This window comes from Anopheles stephensi, chromosome 3 (genome assembly GCF_013141755.1).
Source record: "Anopheles stephensi strain Indian chromosome 3, UCI_ANSTEP_V1.0, whole genome shotgun sequence".
Classification (NCBI taxonomy): Eukaryota; Metazoa; Arthropoda; class Insecta; order Diptera; family Culicidae; genus Anopheles; species Anopheles stephensi.
Window position 1 is genome coordinate 84,970,519 of NC_050203.1, and position 27,104 is coordinate 84,997,622.

A 27,104-nucleotide genomic window follows, 5' to 3' on the forward strand; every position below is an offset into this window, starting at 1 on the left:
CTTTATTTATTAATTCCTTTCTTATTTAAATTTCAAAAAACCGAGCTCTAGAGAATAACTAAACATATATTTACAATTGTTTGAAGTAATAGTATTATGTTATTATCTTTTTTTATTTCTAAGGACTTATTTACTTATCCTTATCTGACTTCAATTGCTAGCACTATTCTTCCTGCGCTTCCAGCATCCAGCGAGACAAAACATAGAATGAGTGAATCGCGACCGAAAGAGAAAAAAGAACAAAAAAGCATCAAACGCATTCGTGTTGAGCTCGGCTTCCTTCGTGCGTGCTATTCAAACGATCTCAGACAGTGGGATAAGCGTAGTGCGAACATGGTCAAAATAGGTTCTATTTCAAGAGATGAAACGGCCTACTACGATTTGTATGTTTAATCGTAATGGAAAGCGTATAATTATCGAACTGTTTGAATATTTAACGCTTTTTTATGCGTTTAAATATTATAATGTTTGAATTTGTAAAGTAATCCTTAGCGATTTTTATTGTAATACTTGGAAAAAAATGTGCAAATAGTAGAAAATTCGCTAACCTGATCATAATCAGCTAAAAAATTAAAGTGTTTTTAAAATTATGAAAAAGATAAAATAAAAGAAAATACTCTATAACTTCAAGCAATCATGATAAGAATAATTTGAAGCAATGTAAGAATAATTGAATCTAACAATACTACACCACTTTCGCATATTGCCGCATACGTACGTACGCGCGTGTGAAAACAGCGGCCGGCCAGCAGCAGCAGCAGCCACAGTCCCACTAGAGCATCTCGCGCGTTCATTCATTTCATTCATTACTGGCTTAGCGCTCGAGTCGTACGGACGTGTTTTGCTCTCTTTGCCGTGTTGATTCGTGATCCGGTGTTTTGAGGCGAAAAGGGGTTTTCGTTACGTTTCATCAGTGTACTCCGATACGACGCAGGAAAGAGCAGATCGACGCTTCTGGTCGGTGAGTGTAGTTTATAGTGGTTTCTCAGTACAGTTTTATAATAAAACTCCCAGCGACGGCACCAAAATGGACAACATGTGTTGGGGCGATAAAAAGTAATGCAGTAATGTGTGCAGTGTTTGTTGTGGTTGCTTCCGGATCGTTTTTGTTTGACTTGGATGATCATGTCGATGTTGCCAGTGATTGACGTTAGTTTGATTAGTACATGCGACCAAATTAGAACTCGGTCGATGGTTGCAAATTTGGCGTGACACATTTTTACATGAGACATTTTTACTCCAAATGGGCGGTATTGGTACGCTTGTCGAAGGGGCAGATAGTTCCGCTTGAATAGCAGTAGTGGAAAGAATGCACTTCGCTGTGGCTCGCCAACACGATCCGATCGTGTTGCGATTTTATCGCTCGGTGTCATCCGCCATTCATTCATGATTGCGGTGCGACTCGACACCAGACTTGTGTCCACCCCTTCGAGTCGAAAAGCGGAAAGGGATGTTTAAAAGCACTTCCGATTTGTCGCGATCGGGTGATCGCTTTTACTTAGACTTTTACCGTATGTTTGAAACAGCTAAATTAACTATTTTCTTTTTCCTTTTCAGATTTTCGAGCTGAGAGATTTGAACAACTTTTTCGAAAGGATTCTAATGCTTTTGTGTTAAATGGTGCCAAGACATATACAGCAATGGTGCTTTCACTGAATCTTCCAACCAAACCCAGTGTGCGAGCCGCGTCCACTAGCGTCACACCAAACGCGTTTAGTGAGTGGTGTTGAGTTCGCCGCAAAACAAACAAGCTGTTCGTGTGAATAATTAGTGCCAAAATACTGAAAAGTGTTGTTTTGTGCAAGTGTTTGCTTCCGCTTATCGGTGGAGAAAGCTCGTCCTTGGTTTGGGATTGTTTCGTTGCCTCGCTGCTGGCGCCATTTTATCCGTATCGATTCGATCGTGCAAGCAATCGAACAACTTGCGGAAAAGCGTTTTATGGCGATCGAGCCGCGCGCTGTTTGATGATTTATATGGTAGCAATATAAATAAACCGAAGCAGCCAACACGTGGTGGGATTTAGTGTAAAAAATTGCGAACAAGCGATCGACCGATCGTCAGCGATTGCTTCTGTCAGAATCGCGTAGTGTTTGTGTGTGTCTGTAGTGTCTTTGAGTGTGAGTGTGGAAAAGCTGGATCAGTAGCTGGATATTTGATTGCGACCAGCGTTTCTTCGTGTGTCCTTTCGCTGGTAGTTTGCGCCGAAAAGAGCACATTGATGAGATTTTCCCACGTTGACGCCATCGGAGTGATGCAATTGTGGTGATTTGTGCCTCCGTTCCCTCGACACTAGGCGGACCATCATCATCGTCATCATCACCTACTCACCGCTAGAAATATTTCGTTTCCCATCCCGGTGACGCAGCCCAGACCCTCGCCACTTGACGACGCGTGGGGAACGTTTAACAGACTTTTTTTTATCATCAGCAGTGGTGCTTGCAACGTTGCACGGAACGTTCAAGGTAAGTGGACGCAGCGCTAGTAGTAATAGCAACAGTAGTAGTGCTAGTAGTTGCGGTACAAGTTGGCAGAACGCGACGGGAGCGGACATTGAGCGGACCGGCATTTTTTTCCCATGCCGGAAAAATGCGTCTGAATCACGCAGGAAGTATGCTGATTTGCTAAAAGTGCGAATTAACAGGCTAATTGCACGATTAAGACGTTTGATGATTGAGGTTTTGTGGTGCATATTATGATCTGGGCTGGAACACATAGATTATTGAAATGAACTGATCCGGTTTTTGTTTCTTTTTTCATGTTGTATGATGCAAAAAGGAAAATTTTCCCTTTTTTAAATGCCTTTGGAATAGTTTCCAATGACAAAAGCTTCTTATAATTTTTTTTTCTATTGTTTACTTGATGGATTTTTAATACAAAAACTGCTTTAAATTATATTTTTTATAGAAAATCTTCCGTGAATTGGAAAATTTATCAATTTTTTTAAAAAATTTAAAATTTATTGAATATTCGATTAGTTCTAAACTAAACTGCTATAATTTATAGCTACGATGTTAGCTTTTCGAGTAATTTAAAGCTAGTAATTTTTAAAGCAAAAAAAAAAGAAAAATATTAAAGGAAAATGTGAAAAAAATGTATTTGAAGAATGTGAAAAATTATAGCAAATCCTAAAATAAAACCATGATATCATGATAATGAACAACTAAGTAAAACATTGCTATAAGAGGTGGTATTATGTTATAGTAAGGAAAAATTTTACTATTTTCTTGAAATTAGAGAAAAAATGTTTAAAACGCTTCCAAGAAGCAGAAAAAGGTCATGAAATGAAATTCGAATCTTTTCTTTTAAATTTCTTAACCGATATTATCCCAAAAGTAGGCGTAAGTAATATAAAAATATGTGGGAAAACATGACAATACGGCGCCAAACGTTTATAGTTAAAATCTAAGTTAATATGAGAAAATAGGAAAAACAACCAACAAAAAATCGAAGTGTACCGTTGACGCAATAGCCACTAAATCGTAGCTGCTATAATTTATGGTAATTTTAGAGCAATTGATCTACTTAACTAACCCACCCAATATTTCACTATCACCCCATAAAATGGACCAAGAAAAACATTTGTGTGTATTTCCTCCCACAAGATGTATCTATCAAGCCCTTACCCGGTACGATTCGTTGATCGTTCGTTGCATTTCAACATTGCTATAATGGAAGCTGCAATCCTTTCCCGCTAATAGCATGGCGCATGTAGGTGGAAATAGATTTTCTATTTTCTTTATTTGGACTCACACATTGGACGTGATCGAACGGTGCGAGTACCACGCGTACAATAAATCATTAATCATGGTAACGCTTCGTCAGTTTGTCTCATCATCATCATCAGCGTCGCGGTCGTCGCTGTAATAACATTACTAGCGCCAGCACCAGCTTCCCGGAGCGATGATAATTCCTTCCGGTTTCGATGGCGAAACGTCATCAGCATCGGTGGGAGGCTTAAGGGCATCAGACCGCTAGAGTCGGGCCACTATAATTGCACCCATCGAGACGATTGCCGATCGTCTCTGTCTGTCTGTGGGATGGTGGAAGATGTATTTTCGCCGATACGTTACACTAGAATTGCCAGGGGCAGGTTTCGAGAGGCTGGCTACCACCGGCCGGATTGTGTAGTGGTGGCGCTAGACGCCAGACCCATCAGTGCAATCGGCATCGGTAACGCACTCGACACCAGCGCCAGCAGGACCCGTCGAGAGTTGGAGCTCTGTGTTTTTTTTTCTGCTCCCCAGGACTCGGTTTTGATGGATGAGGTTCGTCCACGGGGTGACTTAAGAGAAGCACGGGAATGAGTAATCGCGAGTTGAGGACGGAATTTTCGTACAATATGTTGGCGAAGAATTAACGAATTCTTGGCATGGTTTACGAATATTACGAATGCAATTGTTTCATTGTCAAGATTCCAAATTCTGAAAATTCCGGAATAGTTCTCAGTTTTTTTTTTGGAAGCAATCCATTAATCCCTCAATAGCTGCTGCTACTGCTACTGCTACTGGGTGAGTGATTTCATCGCCCGAGAATGGAAATGACGCCGCCGTGGCACCGGTAAACACTTTTCCCCATCGATAAGAATTCCTCGCGCTCGGCGAACTCCCAGCACAAAGACAGAGCGCAAACACGCCCAAGGTCCTTATCGCGATAACAAATATGATTATTCAATGGGGTGCTTGCAAAAGGCGTCCTAGCACAACAACATATTGACTGTGGCCGGTGTCGCCTCGGTCCACGGGCGAACAAAATAAAATTGCAATAAAATCGGGGTTTTTCTTCCTCCGGGCAGCGAGAAAACAAATGCACCCTCCCAAGTGTGATCTTAAAATTATACGGTCGGAACGACACTTTTCGCAAGGACGCACCGGCTGCAATGGCGCTGGCCCCGTGGTTGCAGCGTAAGGGAGGTTGTTTTTCTTGGCGGATGTTCGAGGTCCGGCGGAAAACAAACGACCAAAGTTCGGGTCGGGTATGCGTGTGTGTTTGCTCACGCGAAAACCTTGAAAACCTGAAACAAAAAAATTGGAAACTTTTCTGCCATGTGTCTGAGGAATATAGTTTTTTTCTCGCCGTGTAAAAGAATCCTCGGCATTTCTACGCAGTTCAGTTTGGATGCAGTATTGGTTGTTTTTCTTGCTGGTGTGGTGGGTATGTTTATTTTACGCATCAGATATTACAAAATATTATTGCAGAGGCGTATTAGGTTTTATTAGGACTTTAAGTCAAGTCGCGAAGCGAACTTCGATTCCAAGATCTAGTAGCTCGGGTATTAAAAAAGTTAACTTCAAGCCAAGTTTAAGCTAGCTTTAAGCTCCTCAGTTTTATGGACCAACAGATTCAATGTCGCTAAACGTTCTAAGATCTAGTAGCCGCGGAAAAGATTGTTTTTTTGTACATCTTGATGCTTCCTTCGTATTGCTTTCCATTTCATTGCTAACTTGATGGGTTTTTGATGGGTCGGATTCCAAAAATCGCATCAAAGTCTAGACTTCTTGGGCGAAGTCTAGAAATCCTCGCCGAGCCACCAGCGTTCGGAGTCAGCTGATCGGTTGCATTCTCGCAAACGCGTCGTGCCCCCATCCGAAACCCGAGAGTTGCAATTATTTAGTTTGACCGTCGACCGTCAGTTTTAAGAGCTTCGCAGCATGATTTATGGCCACCAGCGCTAGCACGACGATGGTCCACATGGAACGGATCCACCGGGATGATTGGTGGCTTTTGCTTCCCGCACACAAACACAAGCTCGCAACCCAACTCTTTCTCAGGGTGGCCTGGGGTGGAGCGTTTTGGCCGGGTTTCGGTATGATAAATTACAAATTACTCGAACCACTGCCAGCAAAACAATGTAATCAGTCATCGAGCGATGGCTTCAATGAAGCGGATGTAGAAGAAAGCCCGGAAGAACGTGTCCGCCAGCCGGGAAAGCATCACCAAGGAAGGAAAGGAAAGTTTTGCAAGAACTATCCGCAGAACTAGCGTCACTGAGTCCGTCCAGCTGGGGTTCGTTTTTTTTCTTCCCCGATCCAAGTCCCTGTCCCTGAGATACCTTACCCATCGCTCGCAATTCTCGGCGAAGTGCTGAAGATAAAAGGCAATCCGTAAGTAATCCGTCGCCGTCTTTGGACACCGTCGCCTGCGAAGGGGAGTTCGGTTCTGCTTTTTTTCTTTGCGGTCGGCGACTCATCACGCGTCTCACTACGCGGGCGAACTTCCGGACACCTGGAAGCCTGAGTGATTTTTCCCGGGGGTGTTAAATTGCATCTTCAGATACGGAGCGCACGCAAACGCAACAGCTCAACAATCGAATGCACAATCTGTCAATGAACGTACCACCGTCGACCGTGGTGTGTGGGTCGAGCTCCGCATCTGGAGGAGCGGCCGCTCCGGTGGATGCTGCCGTTGCGGTTGTCACCGCACCGCACCTGGAGCCTGCGCCGGATAAGGTGTTTAATTATCCATTAAAGTAGTATGGGGCGGAGAAGGCGTTTGCGGGTAATTTGAGCCGAGTGCGAAATCGGATGGCAATCAAAACCTACATCGTGGCAGTGCAGTGTCATTAGCATTGACCGGGGGGGAGAACGCGAGCCGCCGATTTTATACCGATTGCAGTGGCCTATTTCAGTATGCGGGGGTCTTGGTAGCTTTTGCCCGGTTGCACTTAGTGGCTTTGGTTGGAGCTGTACATATGGTAAAGTTTGATCGTGCGATAGCTTTGTTTGGGATCCTCGTTGCAGGATGAGCAATTTTGGGGGTGTTGGTGATCGTAGACGGAATTTGACATTGAAAAGAACTCATCAATTCGAGGAGATATTATCCGGTGGAGGGTATCACCTCTAGCGATCTTTAGGAGAGCAGTTAAAGCCATCAGGACAACAAAACCCTAAAGACACTGGACATCGATTAGTCCACATCGGATTCCAACGAGAGTTACCAAAGAAGCTGATACTGATCTACTAGCTAGGAGCTCTCCAAAGTTTTTCGGCTTTAAATACTCGATGCCATAAATAATAGCCGACTGGGTAACGCTTGGCACAGGTCTCCAAACGGGTAGCAACCAGAAAAACACACCAAACCTTGAACTACATATCTTCCCAGAACTACTTGGCCACCACCATCGCTTGCCAACCATAGTCGATGGTCTAATTTAAAATTTTATGACCCTCTCGGGGTTTCTTCGGTGCTGGTTTGCTAATGAGTGTACTCGTCTGTAAATGTGGGGTTTTCGTTTTGTCCAACCGAAACATCGACACGTTTCGAACGATCGATTGGGATAAATTCTGCGTCCAAAATGGCGCATGATGTCCGGAGCACAAATTCTGATACAGAATGGTGTACTGAGCTTTCCATTGCGGACGTGATGACAAGCGTCCGTTAATTGGATTTGTAGGGGGGGGGGGGGGGCTCACCACGGACAAGGATTAGCGCAGATTGAGTTGTTCGCGAGCGCGATCGCCAGTGTTCGCCAGTCGTTTTAGGATGGATTAACACTCAGACACACAGGGTGTGCATTTTATCGAGCCCGCTCACCACCATCACACCGTGGAGGAAGACAATAAAGATACGATTATGGCAGAGTGACTTCCTAAGTATGGCTTCATAAATCTTGAAACAAGTCTTCATCCAACGACTCGAACGTTGATTTATTGGGAAGATTGGCGACACATTTGGCAGCTCCCTCCCCCCACCCCCCCGCCACTCCGATCGGTGCTTCGATTTAACTGGTCGCAGGTTTTATAGCACCTCGCACGATTTGTTTACATCGACCGCTTCACACACATTAAGTGGTTTGCAGGAACGGTGTTAGTTGGCATAATATTGACAGATCATAATTGAGCCAATTATCCCTTGGTTGCCGAAATCTGACGATCGGCTCGGGTGGTCATTCTAAATTAACCTCTTGTTTACATTCTTTTGCTGGCTTCCGGATCCAGCAGCAGCAGCAGCAGTAGTAGTAGAATTGAACGAATTGCTGGACATGCTACGGGGAAAGCTTTGGCGTGCGTCACGGACCTTTTGTTATGCAGCTTTCGTCGGTAGTTCGGACATTAATTGGTTTTACTTAAGAAAAATTGGATGATTTATATCGCGCAGTCGACGGTCGATCAATTTGGTTTTGGGGCCAAATACTTTTATGGGGGGTGCTCGTGCGCAGCCAAAACGATTCACCTGGAGGATGATCTTCCTTATGACGCACGCTCGAACGGTGAATGATCGATGCGTTCCGATGGCGAGTATTGTTTTATTTTGGAATGATAACACCACACGATAATCCGTGCGAGGTAACGCGTGGGAAGCACTGACGAGCGAAGCTCCCGGTGCCATAAATTCTAACCGTCAATCGATCAATCGATCATCACGGCAAACCCATTATCGATCACTGGCAGGGCGTGATAGTACCGGGAGCTACCGGGTAACGTTCCGACGAATTCATCCGATGAACCGTAGAGCGTTGATTCATCGCCGGTGTGCGTACGTAAACGCTCGATCGGAAGCTGCTCAACAATGAACCGGTTCGTTATTTATAGGTCAAACGTACGCGTATTGCTCTTCACCGAAGCCGTCGATTACCCCCCTATTCCGTGGGTAGTCTGGGAGGTGATGAAAAGCAGCCATCATCGGGCCAACGATTCGGATACATCACGCGCATCTGCTTACGCGAAGTGCTTCGCTCAGGTATGCCAAGAATGTGGCCTATGAATGGCGCGCGTGTTCCAGCCACGCCAGGGAATCGCGCTAGGGTGTTTTACGCCGTTCGGCATCCTGCCGCGATGAAAGGTTCAATGAAACGTTTACGCCTGTGCACACAAACACTGCAGCGGGAAGGAAGTGTGCATTGCGCACAGACAGGTGACATACTGGGCCGGTTGGTGCAACAAAGTGCTGACATTGACCATCCTTTCGGGCGATCGTTTAGCAAGCAACTCCGCCGGTATCTCTAGTCACGGCAGGCCTAGAGAACTCTCCCAGCAGGCAGGCAAGCAGGTCTTGAGCGTCAAAACACAAAACGCATTCGATGCATTACTATTGTTGCACTGTTATTAAAATTCCATAAAAGATAATTGAGATAAATTGCGATAGCTGGTGGCATTTGGAGAAGGAGGGAAGGGGGGACTGACTGTTGGGGTGAAGAGGGGGGGGGGGGGAGGCGACTAATGTTGGACGGCCCTTTCAACCGTGTTCGCACATTAGCACCACCGGGCCATCCGCTTTTCCGGCACCTTCGATTTCCGTCGCGCACCCGCTCTCGGCACGCCACGGAATGCGAAATGGAACCCGGGCGAAATGAATGGCCGTGATTGATATGTGCGATTCTTGTGCTGCGGCCGTATGCAAATGCGTCTGTTATTTCCAACGATCTCCGGGTGGTTGAGGGTTGGGGACAGCCGATTGGCAATCTGGTGTAATATGTTTCTAATTAAAACGAGCGGGCAAAATTACGAAAGGGCTGAAAAAGGTCTGCGGTCGAAGAAAAGCGATTGGAGGTGACTGTGTGTGTATGTGTTTTAGACAGCAGAAAATCAGCTGGTCACACATCCGATGTTGTTGCTCGCGATCGGATATCATCGGTTCGTTTATTTTGGCAGCACCCGTTAATGGACCTGTGGAACCATCGAACAGACGTTTGCGACAGCTTTGACGTACTTTATGGCGTTGGGAAGTTGTAAATCGGACGACCACGTGGACAGTGCGTGTGTGTGGAACTGTGAGCACTGAAGGCTAAAACTGATCTTCTCCAGGGATAAATCTCATTAAAATAATATCCAATATCTTATATCCTCTATGAGGAATCTTAGGATACAGATGATTGATGCGATTACTTGCGATTTAATTGCTGAATGTCTTCCTCAAATGACCTCCTGTACTGGGTCATGATGTCCTCTACCGGTGAACCTTGGAACCAGTGGATTTGTCTGATTTCATCTTTATAAATTTATTCTACAACTTCAGGAGTTCTTGGCTTGACATTTATTGTTTCCAATCAATGATTCAGAGATCGCTACTTGAGTTGGACATTGCTAGTGGACATCACAGTTCTGGACCTTAAGGAGCGTTCAGATATTGAACTGAATGAACTAATGAGCACGTCCGAAAGCGAAGTTGGACTGGAACTCTAGCTCAGGATTATCTAGTCTACACTGATTAGGAGCCATGTAGGCAAGGCCTCCTTGTTATAGGTAATTAGACAAATATTAATGTTAGAAAGTCTCACTCTGAAGTTAGCCTTGACGATATTGTTATCAAAGCTTATATTTCTGCCAGTCTATGTGATTAACCACTCTAGTTGAAGGTGATCTTGGCCTTCGTGCTGTCCAAGAATTCCGGCTACCCCTTTTTCCGATTTGAAATCGATCTGCAACGGCGAACGTTCTGCAGTTGCACGTCTCAGAAAGGATTAGTGGATTGCTATCCGCATTGCAACAGCACGACCTGCCACGAGTTTGAAAGTGTTTTGTCGGCCCCTGCACAAAACCCTTGTTAGCGATGGCGCCACCGTCACCGGTAATAATAAACAAAACGCAGCGGCTTGCAACGGCGAAAATCGGCATTGCGCTATCATGCGTGACATTTTTGCGCCGTTTTCGTCGACGTGCCCTTTTTGCCTTTTTCGGGGCCGCGTCCAGTGGCCGCGTGCCAGGCCGCGTGAATCGCGGTGGTGCGTAACCTCCGCAACTTCGGCGCGGAGACACCGGCGATTAGAGCTGTGGCGCCGCGTGACAGTGCGTCGTTCACATCTTCTTTTCCGACTCCTTAAAGGGCACCACCAAGGGACCGGATCGGCCCGTTGTCCGCGTTTTTGTGTGCGTAAATCGGTTTGACATTTTCTGCTGCCCGAAACCAGCCGAAAACGAAACCAATCTCGTCGAGTCCGGAGAATGGATGGCGCTTTCCTTCTCGCTTTCCAAACCGATATCGGTGTTTTGTCCGTCCGTCTGTTTGTCTGTGTCTCACCGGTTCGCAAATACGTCCAGTAGGGAAACCAACGAGTCGCGGAAGCCAAGTCGCGGGACCATCCCATAAGGGTCGGAGAAGGTTGCATGTAATAATTTTTCACCGCGCACGATCGATACGAATGCTGCCAAACGCCGCCGCATCTGGCGCGATGCTGCGTACGAATACGTCTATCTCGTTCGCTCGCACCAGCCTCGTACAGGTGCGAGGAGGACAGCTTGTGTAGACAGCGCGCACAGAAAGGGGTGTTCTCTGCTTCTGGTGGCGCTTAACAAGTTGTTTCTGATTATACACCGTTCTGGCCCGTTCTGGCCGGTTTTAATAATTCCTGCTGCCCCCGAGTCCTGCGCCGTCGCGTTCGCTTTCTCACGCCAAAAAGCAGGGAAAGGACGCGTGCATGATGATAATGATGATGATCATCATCAGCAGCAGCCGCAGCAGCATGATGATGCGTGGTCGTCTGCGCCGCTGCTCGCTGGTACGTGTGTTAACCCGGTGTGACGCCAGTGGCTCGAGTAAGGTTTCCATATCCTCTCGATCGATTCACCCGTCGCCAAGAAGCGGGCGCCACAAGGCGCTTCACACACACACGTACACGCACAAGATCTTCTCAAGTTCTTTACGGGTGCGATGAGCAGCGCATACAACATTGAATCCTTTGGCGATCGCAACACGCGATCTGCTGCTGAGATCGCTGCTCTCTCGCGTCGAGTTTCGGCTGGTGCGATTTTTCAATTCAATTTTTGGCCCACTGCCGATCAACTGAGGGGGGGGGGGGAGAGGGGGAAGGTCGGTTGAGAAGCGGGTGCTTTGCTCCCCTCATCATGGCGCTTAGCTGGCGTCGTCGTCGTCGTCGGCGCGAGACAGGGCCCCGGACAGATCATCATCATCGTCGTCAAAGATAGATGTAGAGAAGCGGGCGGAAGCTGCGTGTGGTGATGGCGCACGTCGACCCCCCGCCGCTCACTCCTCCTCCGCTGCCTGTCTGTCCCACCGCTAGAAACGATCGCGGGCGAACGATGATCACGGCGTCGGCTGGTTGTTGTTGCGCTAAAGATTTAAGGTTAACTGACAAATAAGATAGCGACAGGCGGGCAGTTTTACGTTTGGCGCCATGGTGAGGGATGGTGGGGATGGGCGAGGGAGGACACGGCGGTGAACGTGCAAGGGATCGACGATCATGAACCTCACGATCTGTGTGTGTGTGTGTGAGTTTGATCTCTCGGAGTCGCTCAGCCACCGGCGATCACGGCGACGTAGCGAAAAATGAGAAGAATAAAATATATATTTACACACACACACACGCGCGCGCGCGGAAAACGGGGAAGGTGGGACACCCGCTCGATGCCCTGACCTGGCCGGAGAGAAGCAGGGAACAAAACCTAACCGAAACGAACAAAATAAAAAAATAAAATCACCCAGGGAACCTTAGCGTGACTTGCTCTGGCGACGCCGACCGGCGACGACACAATGCCGGCGGTGTGGCGCGCACTCACTCGAGCATGCGCCGCCGTTCTCTTCGCGTGCCTCTCCGTGTGTGTATATTTACGAGCATGATATCAGAAATTAATTTTTCATTTTCGATACAATTATTTGTTGTTGTGGTGGACGTTTTTTGTTTTTTCGCTGTTCCGTTCTCTGCCTGTTGCTTATAAATAAAATCATATGGAAATGAGGGAGTGATGCGGAAATCAAGTGCTTGTAGGGTGCAGTGGGGAGTAAGGGAAGGTAGGAAGGGGGTTGGTTCGGCACCGTGCGCGCCGGCCGGCGTTTCACGATGAAGACGATGAAAACAAATTTACAGCGTGTGTGAATTGCGCTGATCTTGAGGTTGTACGGTCAGGCACGTGGAAAACCGATCTGTCTTCTGGCTGATTAGATCTGTGCTAGCCAAGAAGGGGGTTTTTCGGGATGATTGACAATGTATGGGGTTTTGAATAATATTTCGAAATTTATACTTTAATAGGAGCTTCTGATGGATTTGGGGTTGAAGGTTCAGAAATTCAACATCACATGAGATAATGGAGCTCAGGCATAGTCACAAGAGCTCAGGTCCTAAGACTTCATGATATCAGGGTCCTGTATTGCGTATTGGGAGATCCTTAAAGTCCAGATCTAGTGAGCTAGTACTCCGGTTGGAGAGCTGAGCTAAATTCTACATTATTGATGTGGGTCTTGAGACTATAGCTCACATGAGTTACTGACGAGCAATCTCAAGAATAGCAAGAGAGTTCAAGAATACTTCTTCTTAAGTTCAAGAATAGATTTCTTAATACCACCTAGTTGGATAGATGAGCTAGGAAGCCTGAGCTAGTAATCAGCGCGAGAATCCTTGTGAGCATCTCATCTGTTGTTATCCTGGAGCACAGCTCACGATCACTTGCTCACTGCGGTAAACCAAGCACAATCTCAGTAGGATCATTCAGCAAATATTTTCTTCTTGAAACGTCCAATCTTCCGAATATAATAGGATTCCAAAGGCCGTCCATTATCCTGATGCTTTATTCTCGTAATGAATATCTCGAGGAAAAGCCTATTGAGCACGTTTTCCTAAAGTAAATACCCATACCAGTCCGTTCTTTTTGACCCGATAAACAATCCCTCAGTACGTGTTCCGGCGATCCGTACCTGAGCTGTTCGCTCCACCGATCAGCAAGACACCGGACAACCTTTTTTTCCGCCCTGCTCGTAGCCAATAGGATTAAATCGTTAGCTGGCGTGGGAATTTTGATACCATTTTCTTCGATGCTTCCCCTTCGGGGCAGGTAGGAAGGATTGTCTTCCGGGAACGAACGCCCTATTCAGGTGTGGCTGATCCGCATCGGAATGCGCATGTGGTGTGGGCTTCTACCGAAAAGGACTTCCGGCCCAATGTTCCGGCCCCTTTCTACCAATTCCACAAACAAGACACACAAAAAAGGCTTTCAAAGGTGATAAAATGAAAGAAACCCCGGGGTGGGTAGTTTACGTACGGTACGTGCTTTTAAAGCTTTCCCAGCCTTCCAAGGTGTGCCAGGTGGTTGGGAAGAGGGTGGTATGGCACAGCCGGGGTCGCTTAAGAACACCACACCGGTCGTGTGTTATGATTGGCATTTTATCTCCATTTCGTCCATTTGGTGGTAGATAAGTGATGGATTTTTAATTAAATGTAATGTAATTACCCGGCACCGCTTGACAAACACAGGCGCAGCCTTATGCCGGGCGACCGGGCGACACCTACTCAACGGCTCTCGAGCGATCACGCATCACGCGATCTCGCCAACCGCCTAATGGTTTTGGGCCGTTGGCGGCGGCAGGATTAGAGTGCGATCGAGTAAGAGAATATGGGCTCGAGCTGGGCCCCTCAGGGAAGCGGAGTCGCGTTCCGCCGAGTCTTCCGTGGCCGATAAGCGCCCCGCGCACCCGGCGGCTGGCGACAACGAAGTCAGTGAGGGCGAAGGAAAGAAAAGCAAGGAGTAGTCCGTGGTCGTAATGGCAGCGCGTTTGGAATCAGCTGATCTCATACCAGGGGCCGGCGACCTGTTTCGTACGCAACAACTGCACCGGTCGGTCGTCTGTTTGTTTACGTTGAGGTGTTTTTCTGGTCTCCGGAGGGGGGGGTTTCGGGGTTATATTTTTTGGGGTTAGCCCCGGGGCTAGTCCCGACCTAAAGTAAACCATTTCATCGTGACGCCGCAGCTACCGTGGTGAATCGCTTCCCTTTTCTGTCCCCGTGCAGGGTCTCGCACTTCAACCAGCGAGCGCGCTGTTGTTGTCTCGCCGGGTACGATAAAGCGTAAATAAAGCGAGCGTCTCGTCGAAACCCATCACGACGTCCGGTTCGGTCGGTGTGCACTAGAATGCGAGGATCATAAAATCTTTCCATCCACCCAGGAAAACATCACCCTATCCATCCGCGCTATTGTTGGGGCCAGTTTCGCGCATCCGAATTATTGGACCGGCGAATCGGGCTGGATTACGCTGGCGAGGATCTCTCGCGCGTCGGATTATCTGCATGCGAGAAACTCGCGGGTGATAATTATAGTTTACGCCTCACGCGTAGAAACGGAACGATATGCTGCATGCTGTGGCTGGGCCGCTAATCTGCATTCCCCGCCCAACGCTGCGCAGTGCACATGGAGGAATGCAGCGAACGCCAAACCGCCATAAACCGGGTGTCGTCAAGAAGTGGTGCAAGCAACAACTATTTCGGTATGCCGTCGAGGCGCCACAATTTAAATTGACAATGTGTCAGCAGGTCTAATGGCTTAACTTCTGCCTAGCAATAACTTGCCCCGGCCTGGCAGAGATTTCGTTCGACGACGAAACGCGAGCCATAAAACTGGTGCTTTCCTTCGCACGTGTGGCATTAACGGGGGTTGATATTTAAGGGTTTCCTGTTGTAAAACTATTTTAGTATGGGCAAAAGGGCTCGCTACTCGCGGGTATCGTTGCGCCCGAGATCGGCGATCGCAATACCCAATCTCGGATCTCGATGGAATTTGAAGGATACGCGCCGATTCGATCGTGCATTGTTGTGTTTCATTGTTGGCGGGCAGGTGTCATAAATCGATTTAGAAGAATGTCACATGGAAATTCATTTCTATCGATCTTTCGCCCGGTCCGCCCGGTTCTCGTGATCCTCATGTTTGTCTCGCCCTACGTTCGGCTGGGCGCAAACCGTGTTCGTGCTGTCGTGTGGTGGTACAGTGTCTGTAAACTTTATCAGGAATTCATCATTCGTGGCGAACGCTTGCCCCTGCGCCACGATCATTGGGCCTCGGCGCTGGAGCCGTTTGGCGTGTCCAGGAAGGGCAAATACCTAACGCCGAACCTCTCCCAACGACTGGGGTTTGGTTGGTGGCGACGGTAATTTGCAGTTGTCTCGGCGGATTGTCGGTGATTTATTGCGATTTGAATATTGGAAATCACGATCTGCTTTGATTTCCTGGAGCGCGAACGGCGAACGATAACGGCTCACCGTGGTGTGTCACACGAAATGACACAACAAAATGGTGCCCGCTTGATGGGCCTGACAATGGCGGCCACGCTGACACAATTGGCGTCCGATAGCGGTGCATAAATGTACATATTTATCCTGCCACCCTTTTGGAAGTTGGGCATCACCGTTGCAAATGAGATGAACCTTCTCACGATGTGCGATGATCCTTTAGGCCGGGGGCGCGCGATCACGTACCGGACTGTCCAAACAAGTTGTCAAGCCGGGCCCCGGCTAGGTAGATTTATCGTCTACTTATCGCGATACTTTTGATACATAAAATTGAACAGTGTTACGTGCGGTGAGCGAGTGGTGTTAATTGTTTCGTTAGGCGAATGTCACCGGCAGGTAATGACATGCTGACATGCGATCGTGCCAAAGCCGAAAGCGCGCGTTGCCGGGCGTGTGGAAGTTCCCGCAGGGGGAGCAGCAAACATCATCAAGCCGTTTTATTAATCCTCCCATTAGACGGTAAAGATCATATCAGCTAGCGGCGGCCAACTCATTGGCCTGTTGACTGGATCAAAAAGGATCGCCATGATTACAAGATCGGCCCCGACGGCGTCGGCAGATGCTCACCAGTGCGCCTGGTACGTTTGAAGATTTATGGTACAGTAAACTGAAGCAAAATTGATTACCGCGAAGGTTAATTTAGCGCTCGTGCATATGCGTCTAGACGCCGTCGCCGACGTCGATGAGTTGTAATAATTTGCAATAAAGCAATGGGGATAAAAATGTATAATGCACCCCCCCCCCCCAACACGGGCCGGGGTTTTTGAAGATCGCTTCATAAAGCGATCAGCAACGGCACGCCAAAACAGATCCATTACAGCGCAAACCGCCGCGCGGACGATGATGACAGGCAGCGAAAGTCTGTCCAGATCGGGACCGAGCCATGCCGAGCGCCGGTTTTGTTATGACGCAGACCAAATCGAACCTGATCGGCTCGGTTCCTGCGGTGGCGAAAACGCACTTTTCCAATCCATCAAATTATAGGTCATGACTCAAGAGATCGGGTTCTAGCCGGGGCGGCGGAGTTTTTATTTTTAGTATTGCCCGACTGTGACCGGCCCCGGGTCCAGGCTTTTCGTCGCCAGCCAGCCGTCCAGCGTACGTGACGATCGCGATCGAACGCGCCGGGTGGAAGGTGCGGCCATTTGGAAAACAATAAATTTAGTTGAAATTTATGAGTCAGATAAAGTGTTGTGATGAGAGCCAAACTGCGGTTTAAAAAATCAATCCGCTTCATCTGCACCGGGATGATGAGTTCCGTGGCAGATTTATCGGCGTATTAAAATTACTCATTTATTGACTCATGGTGGTGATGTGGTTGGCTGTCGAGGCTGTACAATGTGGACCGGACGAGCTGATTATCGGCAAGCAATCGGTTCGGTTGACTTTTGGAAACGATAATGAGAAACCATCGTCGAGGGGTTTCAGTTTCAAAGGTTGTGCGTTGACTCATCAAACTCTTACTCTAGTTAGATGATTTACACTGCTCCTCGCCTACCGATTCAGGCAAGGCACAATAAATATTCAAATTGTGCTATATTCAGCGCTTTATGACTTCCAACATTTCTTTTAGGAAGCTCAAGCGAGCTATTCTTGCGAGAACCTGAACAGTAAACTGGACATGCTACTTCCTCTTTGTGTCGCGGCTCATTTTTGGACACCAGAAAACCACAAAAAACAATGCCCACGGAGGTATCGCCTCCAGAACGCCCAGCCGCGCCAGAACGACAAGATGCGAATAATGGTTTTACAATAGGCTAAACGCAGATTAAGATCTACCAGAAGATCTATCGGCTTAAACGCTCGCTGCCCATATACGTCGCCGCCACTGCCGGGACCAACCGGACGACTCGCTTTACGCAGAGACATCCCACAATTACTTACGGTTACGGTGCCGGGCAAGTGTCTAGGCAATCTTTTCACGCACCCGAAGCATCAGCAATTTTTGTCCGAAATGGAGTGACAATCACTCTGCGCACGAAATAATCCTCTTGTGAAGTCTTTCGGAACAAGAAGACGCACCAAACAACTGGATGCTGGATGCCGAGCCGGTGGGTTGGTCGGGCAGTTTCCTGGAAGCTGGGAAGTTTCCACCAAATTGGGCGCCGATTCCGTTTCGAGCTGGTGGGCCGATGCGTACCCATTTCGGATGACACTGGGCGTACGGCGGCCGTGTCTGTAATTAAGGCGCGTGGATGGCGTGTGATGGCGCTGGACGATTCGATGCGATTGCGTATGTCGATAAGATCCGTACCGTGGATCAGTTTACCCGCGCGAGCCGAGAACTCCCGATGGCGGACGCTCGATAGCCCGGACGCTCAGGTGAATACAATTATGGCATTCACGAATGAATACTGGTTTTTTGAGGGGTTTTGCAAGGGCCTCCGCAGGTTCTTCGCATCGGCTGACGACGCGTAAGGTCGGTTGGGGGAGAGCAACTTAATGCACCCAGCACCGTCCAATTCCAAACGTTCAAAGACACTCGAGATCGGAGAATCGGCGCTGACGGCTCGAATCAGACCCCAGCCGAAGACCAGGAAGCGGTCCGGTCCGAGAGAGCCCGTTAATGTGGCTCCAGCATTTTTGCCGGCGCCACCACAACTCAAATGGTCCGGTCGGCTGCCAAATCAGACTGGCAGGAAAGATATTTGTGGCGTCCCGGCTTGGCCGACCGGCGTCTGATTTCGAATGTCTCAATATTTTACCCTTTTACCGGAGACGATCGGTAACCGCGATCGTATCGGTCGTTTTGGGGTTCTGAGTCTCGGCTCGATTTGATGTCCAGTTCCCTGTGGGGTCACCCGGCAACTCCGGTGGGAATGCTGTCGCTATGCTCGCGAAACGTCTAGCACTGGTTATGTCCGCTGTGCACTTGCAGAATGGCTGTCACTGTTCGAGGAAATGGAATCGTAGCGAGAGGAGTCGTTTGGAGCTGGATCTCCTCTGCTTGGCGAAGTTTGTGCGGATGCTTTTCAGGAGAGGTCTGCGCGTGACTCCACGGTCCAATGTCCATTTGTTAGTCAGCGTTTTATGGCTGATTAAAAATTCGACGCTCGCCATTAGATTAATGGTGTCGCATTTCACCATTTTCGGCGGGGAGTGTGGTCCAGTGGTCGCGACGATACCTGAAGGAAAGCCGCTTCCTCGAAGATGCGAAGGTGTGGCGCATATATATAGATCCACAGCCACACACACACACACGCGCGTACAGGGGGGACGCTTGATTTCCATCTCGCTGTTGGCTGGGGTGGGCTGGTGAAACTGATGCCCGGTGACTAATAAGGCTCGTCGGCTGAAGGTGTCGTGGACCTTGCCGTGCGGATCCGCATCATCCGTTCTCGTGGGTGTGTGTGTGTGATTGGATACGAATTTGGTGCTACGGGGTGACCGTAGAGGTGACAATTTTCACAGCATGTAAGAGGCAAACGACAATGAATGAAGTCGCAAAATATGGTCGCACGGTTGGCTAGGGGGAAAACAGGATAAGACGGACCTGCGGAACGGTCGGATTAGAGCGCGAATTGTTGTCCGTATTAAAAATTTACGATTAACGTATTAGCTAGTGTTTGGCATTGGGGGTTGTGGTCTTGACAACTCTATTAAGGGTGGTAAACGTTGAATAGATAAATTATACAACGCGTAGAGAAGAAAGGACGTGCGATCTATGAAGTTTGGCAATAGACGTTTGAATGAAGAGCTCGGTTGACCTGCCTTTGATTGTTTTGTCCGTTTATGGTTAATTTGAAACTCTACTTGATTAGGCCTGTTAATCAGTGGGAAAGGTAAAGGCATGACTGAATTATCCGTCAGGTTCTGGGCTCGAATTCTGGGTTAGACTTATTGATGCTACATAGTAGAATAATCACTCCTCACTACGGAGAATGAGTTCGGAGAAGATGTCATCAAGAATGAATATGACATCCTAATTTAATCATGACCCATCCAAATGACTTAAACAGTTTGAAACATTGAACTGTGAGTTGGGAGATGAGGCTCACAGTAAGAGTTCCTCCACTGTGACATAAAACATATGACCGTGTGGATGTGTATTCGCACACACCGGCTCGACGTCAACCAAGTGTCAAGAGATCTCCATCCGTCCATCCACCTTGTGACGGCTGAGTTACGTTCATGAAATCATCGTAGTTAGATCGCGCCAGTAAGCTTCTCACTTATGAATGAATGGGTGCACCAAGATGGATCCTACTCTCGGTGATGTACCGTGAGTGAGCAATTGAGCGATCCGTAGGGAAACGACACTTATCTGCTGTGGCGCGACACGCGTGCTGCCAAAACCGGCGAACCCACCCGATGGAGGAAGGGTTTCGTTGTTGTTGTTTTAATTCCATGTTGACATCACACACTGGTGGCGGGTTTTGGTCGGCCGAGCGCCGGTTGTGTGGCCGTTGCCATTGCATGCTTCTCAAAATCGCGCGCGCCCGGGCACACGCGCCTCTCTACGGCGACACACCGACGCGACGAGCACCGTGGCCGGGGTCGCACGTGGGTAACAAGAAAGTGTATGCATGCATACAGATGTATGTATACCCCCGCGCGAAAACAAAGCGAAAATAAGGGAAATAATAATAAAAAACGCGCACACACACACACACGCACACACACACAGACCAAAGTTGCGGAGGCCATCCGCGCGGGTGAACGGGATTTCGGTTTTAAATGGATGAATCGCGTATCTTTCGTGCGCGTACGCGACCCGGCAAGAGGAGACCCCCGATGCGCAACGGTGCGGCCCACGCGCCCAGAAGAAGAGGAGGAAGAGAAGGAAGAGGAAGCAGGGGAGAGCATTTAGTTTTTACGACTTGTGGCCGATTTGTTGGACTGATTTCTCGCGTGACGACGAACGGATCCGATCGCGCGATCGCACACGCAACCAGAAACTCGCCAGCAAGGCAACTGTCGCAACACTCGGGTGACTTGGTGACTTGATGACTTTGCTGGTAGTAGTAGTAGTAGTAACCAGGGCTGGAACTAGTAGAGCCCTCTCCATTCATGCTGCAGCAGCTGGGGTACTTTCCAAGCTTTCATTCATGAAAAATCCGGCCCGCGCGCCCTGGATCGAAATGTCATTTCTAAGCCGGATGGCGCGACCGGGTCGCGTACGAGCAGCGCCCTAAGCCGGTTGAGGACTGCGTATTGTGGAGATAGGCACGGAGAGAGCTCGCGTCATTACGGTCGGTCGCTGGAAGATGCAACCCACGAGGGACGCGAAGCGAAACAGTCTTGTGGCGCCGGTGTCTCAAGTGTCTGGCCGGAACGTTTCGGGATATTAAGGTGGGAAGGTGCTGAGTGCCGAGCCACAACAATGTCTCTCGGTTTTTGGGGTGCTTTCGTGTGTGTGTGTGTGTGTGTGTGTAGGATGGTGCACACAGACGAAGGGCCTACCAGATTGTTTCCAGCAAAGCCGGGGACGCCTCCGGAGATTGGATGGAAGTTTGTGGTGTGATTATCTTGTTCGTCAAAAACTTAATTCCACGACTGTTGTCTCTATTCTGGGAATTATGGATCCAAGAGGAGTTTTTGGACATTTGTTTGAAGAAGTTGGTCTAAGGATTGAAGCTAATCACGATCTCAACTTTCTTGCCGCTCGTTCTAGATGAATCCAACGATGAAGCTGCTGGTGCTGTTATCACTGCTGCTAGTCCACTCGTCCGGCCACCGGATACAGCTGTCCGACTCCATACTGGACATCATCAACACGCGGCACGTGGAGCAGATACTGGCCGAGAGGCGGGCGAACGCTTCGCGAGAAAACGAAAAGCGCTACCTGGTACAGAACGACCTCGATGAAGATGTCACCGAGGATGGAGCGGATCTCTACCAAACGCCCGAGGTGGCGATCGACTTTGACTTCCACGGTCGGCGTCAGGGAGGTCACGGGTCCCGGCACTCGCACACCCCGGTCTCACATAATGGTTCCGGTGGTGGTGGTGGTGGAGGAGGAGGGGATCTGCTCGCCGATCTGCACGCCTACCGTGGCGACAAGCTGCTCAAGTCGAGCAAAAACGCACTGCTGGTGACGCGCAAGGAGTATCTGAAGAAGGACTGGTGCAAGACGGAACCGCTGATGCAGCGGATCCGGGAGGAGGGCTGCATGAGCCGGACGATCATGAACCGCTTCTGCTACGGCCAGTGCAACTCGTTCTACATCCCGAAGTCGCCGAAGCGCAGGCGGCACGGCGGCAAACCCACCGTCGCGAGCTACTCGGCCAGCAGCAGCAGCAGCAGCAACCGGCGGGACCTGAGCGGCGACTTCGAGGACGAGGATCTGACCGGGCCCGCGTTCCGCTCGTGCGCCTTCTGCAAGCCGAAGAAGTTCACCTGGATGACGGTGACGTTGCGCTGCCCGTCGCTCGTGCCGCAGCTACGGCGGAAGCGCATCCAACGCATCAAGCAGTGCAAGTGCATTGCCGAACCGCTCCACTGAAGTGGGCAGCGGCGAGCTGCGGCGTGCGCGTATGTGTGAGCGTGTTGTGAGTGTGTGAGTGAGCCTGTGTGTGTGTGAATGGACAGAGCGATAGGTTATACGTTTTGATTAGTATTATTGTTCGTATTGTATTAGCCGTTATAGCAATTATGTTTGGTTGTTTTAGCCTGTCTCAGTAATTACGTTAGTTGGATGTTGTGGACGCATGTGTGCATTTTTTTTTCGGGAAGTCTGTGCATCCAGGGGGCGCGCTTTGTGGGCGTTGTTGTTTGGGGAGGGGGGGGGGGGGGGGGGGGAGCTCACAGCAAACACAAACACATCTCGCTATCATTCAGCTTTTGCTAGCTGAGCCATCTTTGTTGTGAAAGGTGAGGGTTATGGCTTGGTTTTGTTTGGTTTTGCTGGCCAGTTTTGGGAACCATCCTCGGGCCGGGTTGGCCAACCTTCCATTTACGTCCAGGCGGAGAGGGCGAAGATAAAGTTACCGGCGCGCGAAGGTGTCAGCGCTCCCATTTTCGGGGGTTAGGATGCGACCAGGTAGACGACTCCCACCTTTTCCCACCGGTCGGCAAGGTGGTAATTTTCTTAGAATGATGAATGGTGCTGCGAATTTGCCAAATGCAGAGAGAACTCGGGAGTGTGCGCGTGCTCTCGTGTACTACATGTGGGCATACGTAGGTTTGGGACTTTGCGGGGCTTGGGAAAGCCCCAAGAAGTTGTTACAGAACGCGGACGTTCAATTGGGGGGGATGTTATAATGATCGTTTCTGGTGTAGCACGTTTGCAGGGTTTACCAGGTCGGAGAGGTTGATTTGAGACACGCTCTGTCTAGAGAAGCAAAACAATCGATAAAGATATCTGAGGCCAAACTGACCGTGAATCTGACGACTCTTCAATGAAGGATCGCGACGCGACGCAGGTGTTCTGCCGCTCAACCTGAAGTCTGAGCGATGTCAGTAACTCTCTAGCAACGCGAGCGCGCCCTCCTGAGGTACTTTTCCAAGTTTCCCGGTCGGAAAGTTTGCAGAATGTATCATGCGTTAGTAGCAGACCCTGGACGATTACTCCGGGACAGTATGGCGGTGGTTGAGTCACCGCCATTAACGACCCCGTTCGCAGTGGTGCATCACTATTCTTCCTGCATTTGGCGCACGTGACTGCGACACCACAAGCTGGGTGCTGGGAGCACCGTGCGATTGATTGGTGTCATTCAGTGGGTGAAGCTTTACGAGCTACTCTAACGGCTGACGGATGACACTGGATGAGTGATCGCTTTGTGACGCTAACTGCGCTCCAAATTCTGCGCCTGCCGAGTACGTGCCCCCGTGTCCATGAACTTGCGTGGATCGTGGCTGGGAAGCGGGATCTCTGATGTCATGCATCGGAACCCTTGCGTGGCAGGGTTCGTCCGCCATCGGTCGATCGGTCGATGAGATAATCGGTGGCGAATAAATTAGTTATGATTGGAACTCAGAATCACTGTACTTGATACCATCCGGATGAAAGAGAGAGAGAGAGAGAGAGAGAGAGAGAGAGGGAGGGAGAGAGATAGAGCACACCCGAATGGCGGTGTTAATTATGGGTGACCGTTTGGTACCGGGCGGCAGTTTTGGACCAAGAAAAAGCTGCTTTTGGACGGTGCTCTCTCTCTCTCTCTCCCTCTCTCCTTGGCTCACTCACCTCGGCCGATCGGATCGGATTTCCGTGCCGCGAAACGATACGCAAACGACGCAATTGGTGAAGCTGCGGTGTGACTCATAGCTAGCCACAGCCGCAGCGAGCCTCCACGCGGCGGCAAATTCTGTCACCGGTGTCTGGCATAAGTCACCACCGGGGCACCACCTTTCGGGTGTGCTAAATTCGTGAGTGTGTGTGTCGAAAAAGTTGCCGGTTTTTGTGTGCCGTGTTACTGGATTGGATGTAGAAAAAAGATCTGGAAAACAGTCAATCGCAACGCAGCACGGGTTTTGGAATCACCTGCATCCGTGGACCGCCGATTCGATGAATCAGCGTCTTGGAGTTCCTGGCGCGCAATCGGATACGGGCAGGCGGCCGATGCTGATTGAGCCGAGGTGTCGATCAATTATCGGCGAACCAGCAGGGTTGCAGTGGTATGCGTTTTGTGATGCTAATGTGTCCTCGGACACATCAGCAGGTGACCATGGGGCTGGGGAGTTTGTTTTTTTTGTTTTCGTTGGGAATATTTATGTGGAATAATTTTCTGCAACGGGCCGGATGAAGGATGCACAGAAGGATAAACCAAAGGAGGATGCACAGGGAAGCGATGAAATGAAATGGAGAGAAGAGTTGGAGGATTACATCACACATACACATACACATACCAACTACCCACAACACAACATGGTAATAAAACAAAACATGAAGTAATGAAATCGTAACCACCTTTTCTAGTTGTAGTTTGCAAAGAGAATATTTATTGTATAGCCATGGGGGGAACGATCGATAAAGGGAGACAGTGAAGATATGGAAGAGGATTTTTGCGAAAAAGAAACATAAAAGTGCGGCTAAAAACACAGTGAACGTGTAACAAAACAAATGAAAAACAAATGAATATTTAACTAAATTGATGGCTGGATGATTAGAGAATAGAACTAGCAAAAAACGAACACGAACGAATAGGAAAGAGACAGTGGTAGAGCAAGAGCGAGACAGAGGGAGAGAGAGATGGATCCAGCCATCGGAGAAGATATTTAAGACACAGGAAACCCCTGTAGACCCTTGTAAGCGAAAGCCATGTCGAAAGTATAGCGTGTTGCGTGTTAGCGAGTGTGCGTGTCTCTTTATGTGTGTGCGTGTGTATTGTTTCTGTTATCAGTAAGCCAGGTATTTATGGACGAAAACAAAAGCAACCCCCCCCCCCTCCCCTCCCCTTTATTAACTAGCGATTATAATAAAAAAAGGCCCCATCCAACAGCAGTATTGAAGCTATGAATATTAGAGAAACAAACAAACAAACAAACAAACAAACAAACAATGACCGTTGTTATTGTTCTATTACATGTCGAATGTTGTGTTTAGCAAGCAGTTGTAGCAAAGTGGTTAGTAGCTTGCGTGAAAGCAATAAATTAGGGAAAGGAAAAGAAAGAGAAAAGAACGAACCTGCTGGCAACTTCCAGAGTGGCATTTTGAATAAATAGTAAACATAGTTTGACAGCATGCTGTCAAATGGAGGAGAGAGAGAGAGGGAGAGAAGGAAAAACACAATTGTTTACTATTTCTTTGATAGATGATGTCATTAGTTGAGAAAATTGTGACAGCTCTTCTGCTCCATTTTTGACGTGTTCGCCTTACTAAGAGCTTATTTGTATACAAATACTGATGGCATGTAGCGTAGAAAAAAGCAACAAAAAGGGATGAAGACGATAAACGCATCTTCCCCAAAATCAGATGATTCCTAACAGTTTTCTTAAGATATTAATTACTTTATCGCACCATTTTTGTTCGGTTGAGCTGCTGTACTTGCTCATCCCCAGGCTCATCCCGAGCTGGACTGTAATTTTTGGACCAGTTGTTTGTTACGGTAGCAATTAGCGCTTAAACGGTTCCGTGGACAGCAGCTGGAATGCGTGTTTCTGTGGCTTTTAGGTGTGAGCGCAATTTAGTGCACTCAATCAATCGCTCGAATCGCCCTCGAACGGACACGTGCTGCTGCCGGGCTTGCGGGTCTGGCTGGGATAAACCTCCACCAAAAGAACCCCTTTAAACGATGAGGATGATAAGGCGAATTCGGGCGTGTAAACGGGTTCTTCGGGACCGGCAGCAGAGCAGAACCAGCGCGCAGAACTAATTTAATCGAAAAGCCTTAAAAGGGAAAGGTTTGTTGTTGTTGTTGTGTAAATTGGTTAAGCAGCTCGACGTTATGGCAACGGCAAGGGACAGAGTGTGGGTATGTTTTCCATTTCACTGACAGTGGTTGGGCGTGAGGACATGTGAAGTGAAACCAGTAATTGAAGCGGTGACTTTGAAGCTGTCAACGAAAATAGTAAACAAAACAAAGTGTATGAGAATAAAACATTACTAAAAGAAAAGCGAGTTTTTTTGTGTTTTCTCTTATCTTCTTTGTGACATTTGGGTAAGTTACAAATTTAATTCTCCAATAAAACTCGTATCCAGCCATAAAAGACGACCAAGACGTGTCAATCGTGAAAGAAAATGGCTCATCCCGAATTATTACCATTTTCCGTAATAAATCAATCGGCCCCTTTGCTGATTGTACCAATTTGTGCTCCTCCTTGTAAAACTGCACTCAAGCTCGTGTTCGGGATCCAGCGATTTTTCGGTCATTTTAGGTTCTTTTCGGCTACTGCTGCTACCAATATTCCAAGCGTCCCCATCTTTGTTCCCCACTGCTGCAGACGGGGAGAGCCCAGAAATCAACGCAGAAGGAGAACGATCGCGGGCTGTACGGTGCTGTTCTATAGCTGCTTATTAAATAATAATAACCAGGTCCGGGGAGATCCGTGCACTCGTGTGCGGACAATGTTACGTGGTAGGATTCCCCGAATGAACGCAAGCACACACACACACACGCTATCGTCGGTGAAGAATGGCGCCTAAATTGCGAAAACCGGCCCTTTTTCGTATTGTGGAGCGGGAGTAAGACCCAGTGCCGGTGGGTTAAGGGACAAGACAAAAGGGCTAATAAAACATCTGTCCATCTGTCTGTGCGCTTGATGTATGCTTCTGACTCTGGGT

The 27,104-nt window shown here is 48.6% G+C and overlaps 1 protein-coding gene across 2 annotated transcripts; it reads left to right on the forward strand.

Moving 5' to 3' along the window:
• Positions 1-501: 501 nt before the first annotated feature.
• On the forward strand, positions 502-25,613 carry LOC118513854. Of its 2 annotated transcripts, none has more exons than XM_036060147.1 (3): positions 502-961; positions 1,558-2,462; positions 21,558-25,613. In XM_036060147.1, exon 3 carries the CDS (start codon positions 21,558-21,560, stop codon positions 22,386-22,388), a length of 831 nt encoding a protein of 276 aa, XP_035916040.1. In that variant the 5' UTR covers positions 502-961; positions 1,558-2,462; the 3' UTR covers positions 22,389-25,613. The 2 variants fall into 2 exon arrangements, with proteins under 2 accessions (XP_035916040.1, XP_035916041.1); XM_036060148.1 differs by having other exon boundaries at positions 502-957.
• The last annotated feature ends 1,491 nt before the right edge of the window (positions 25,614-27,104 follow it).

Coding starts and splice junctions, on each gene's coding strand:
- LOC118513854 (XM_036060147.1), top strand. CDS start 21,558: ATGAATCCAACGATGAAGCTGCTGGTGCTGTTATCACTGCTGCTAGTC.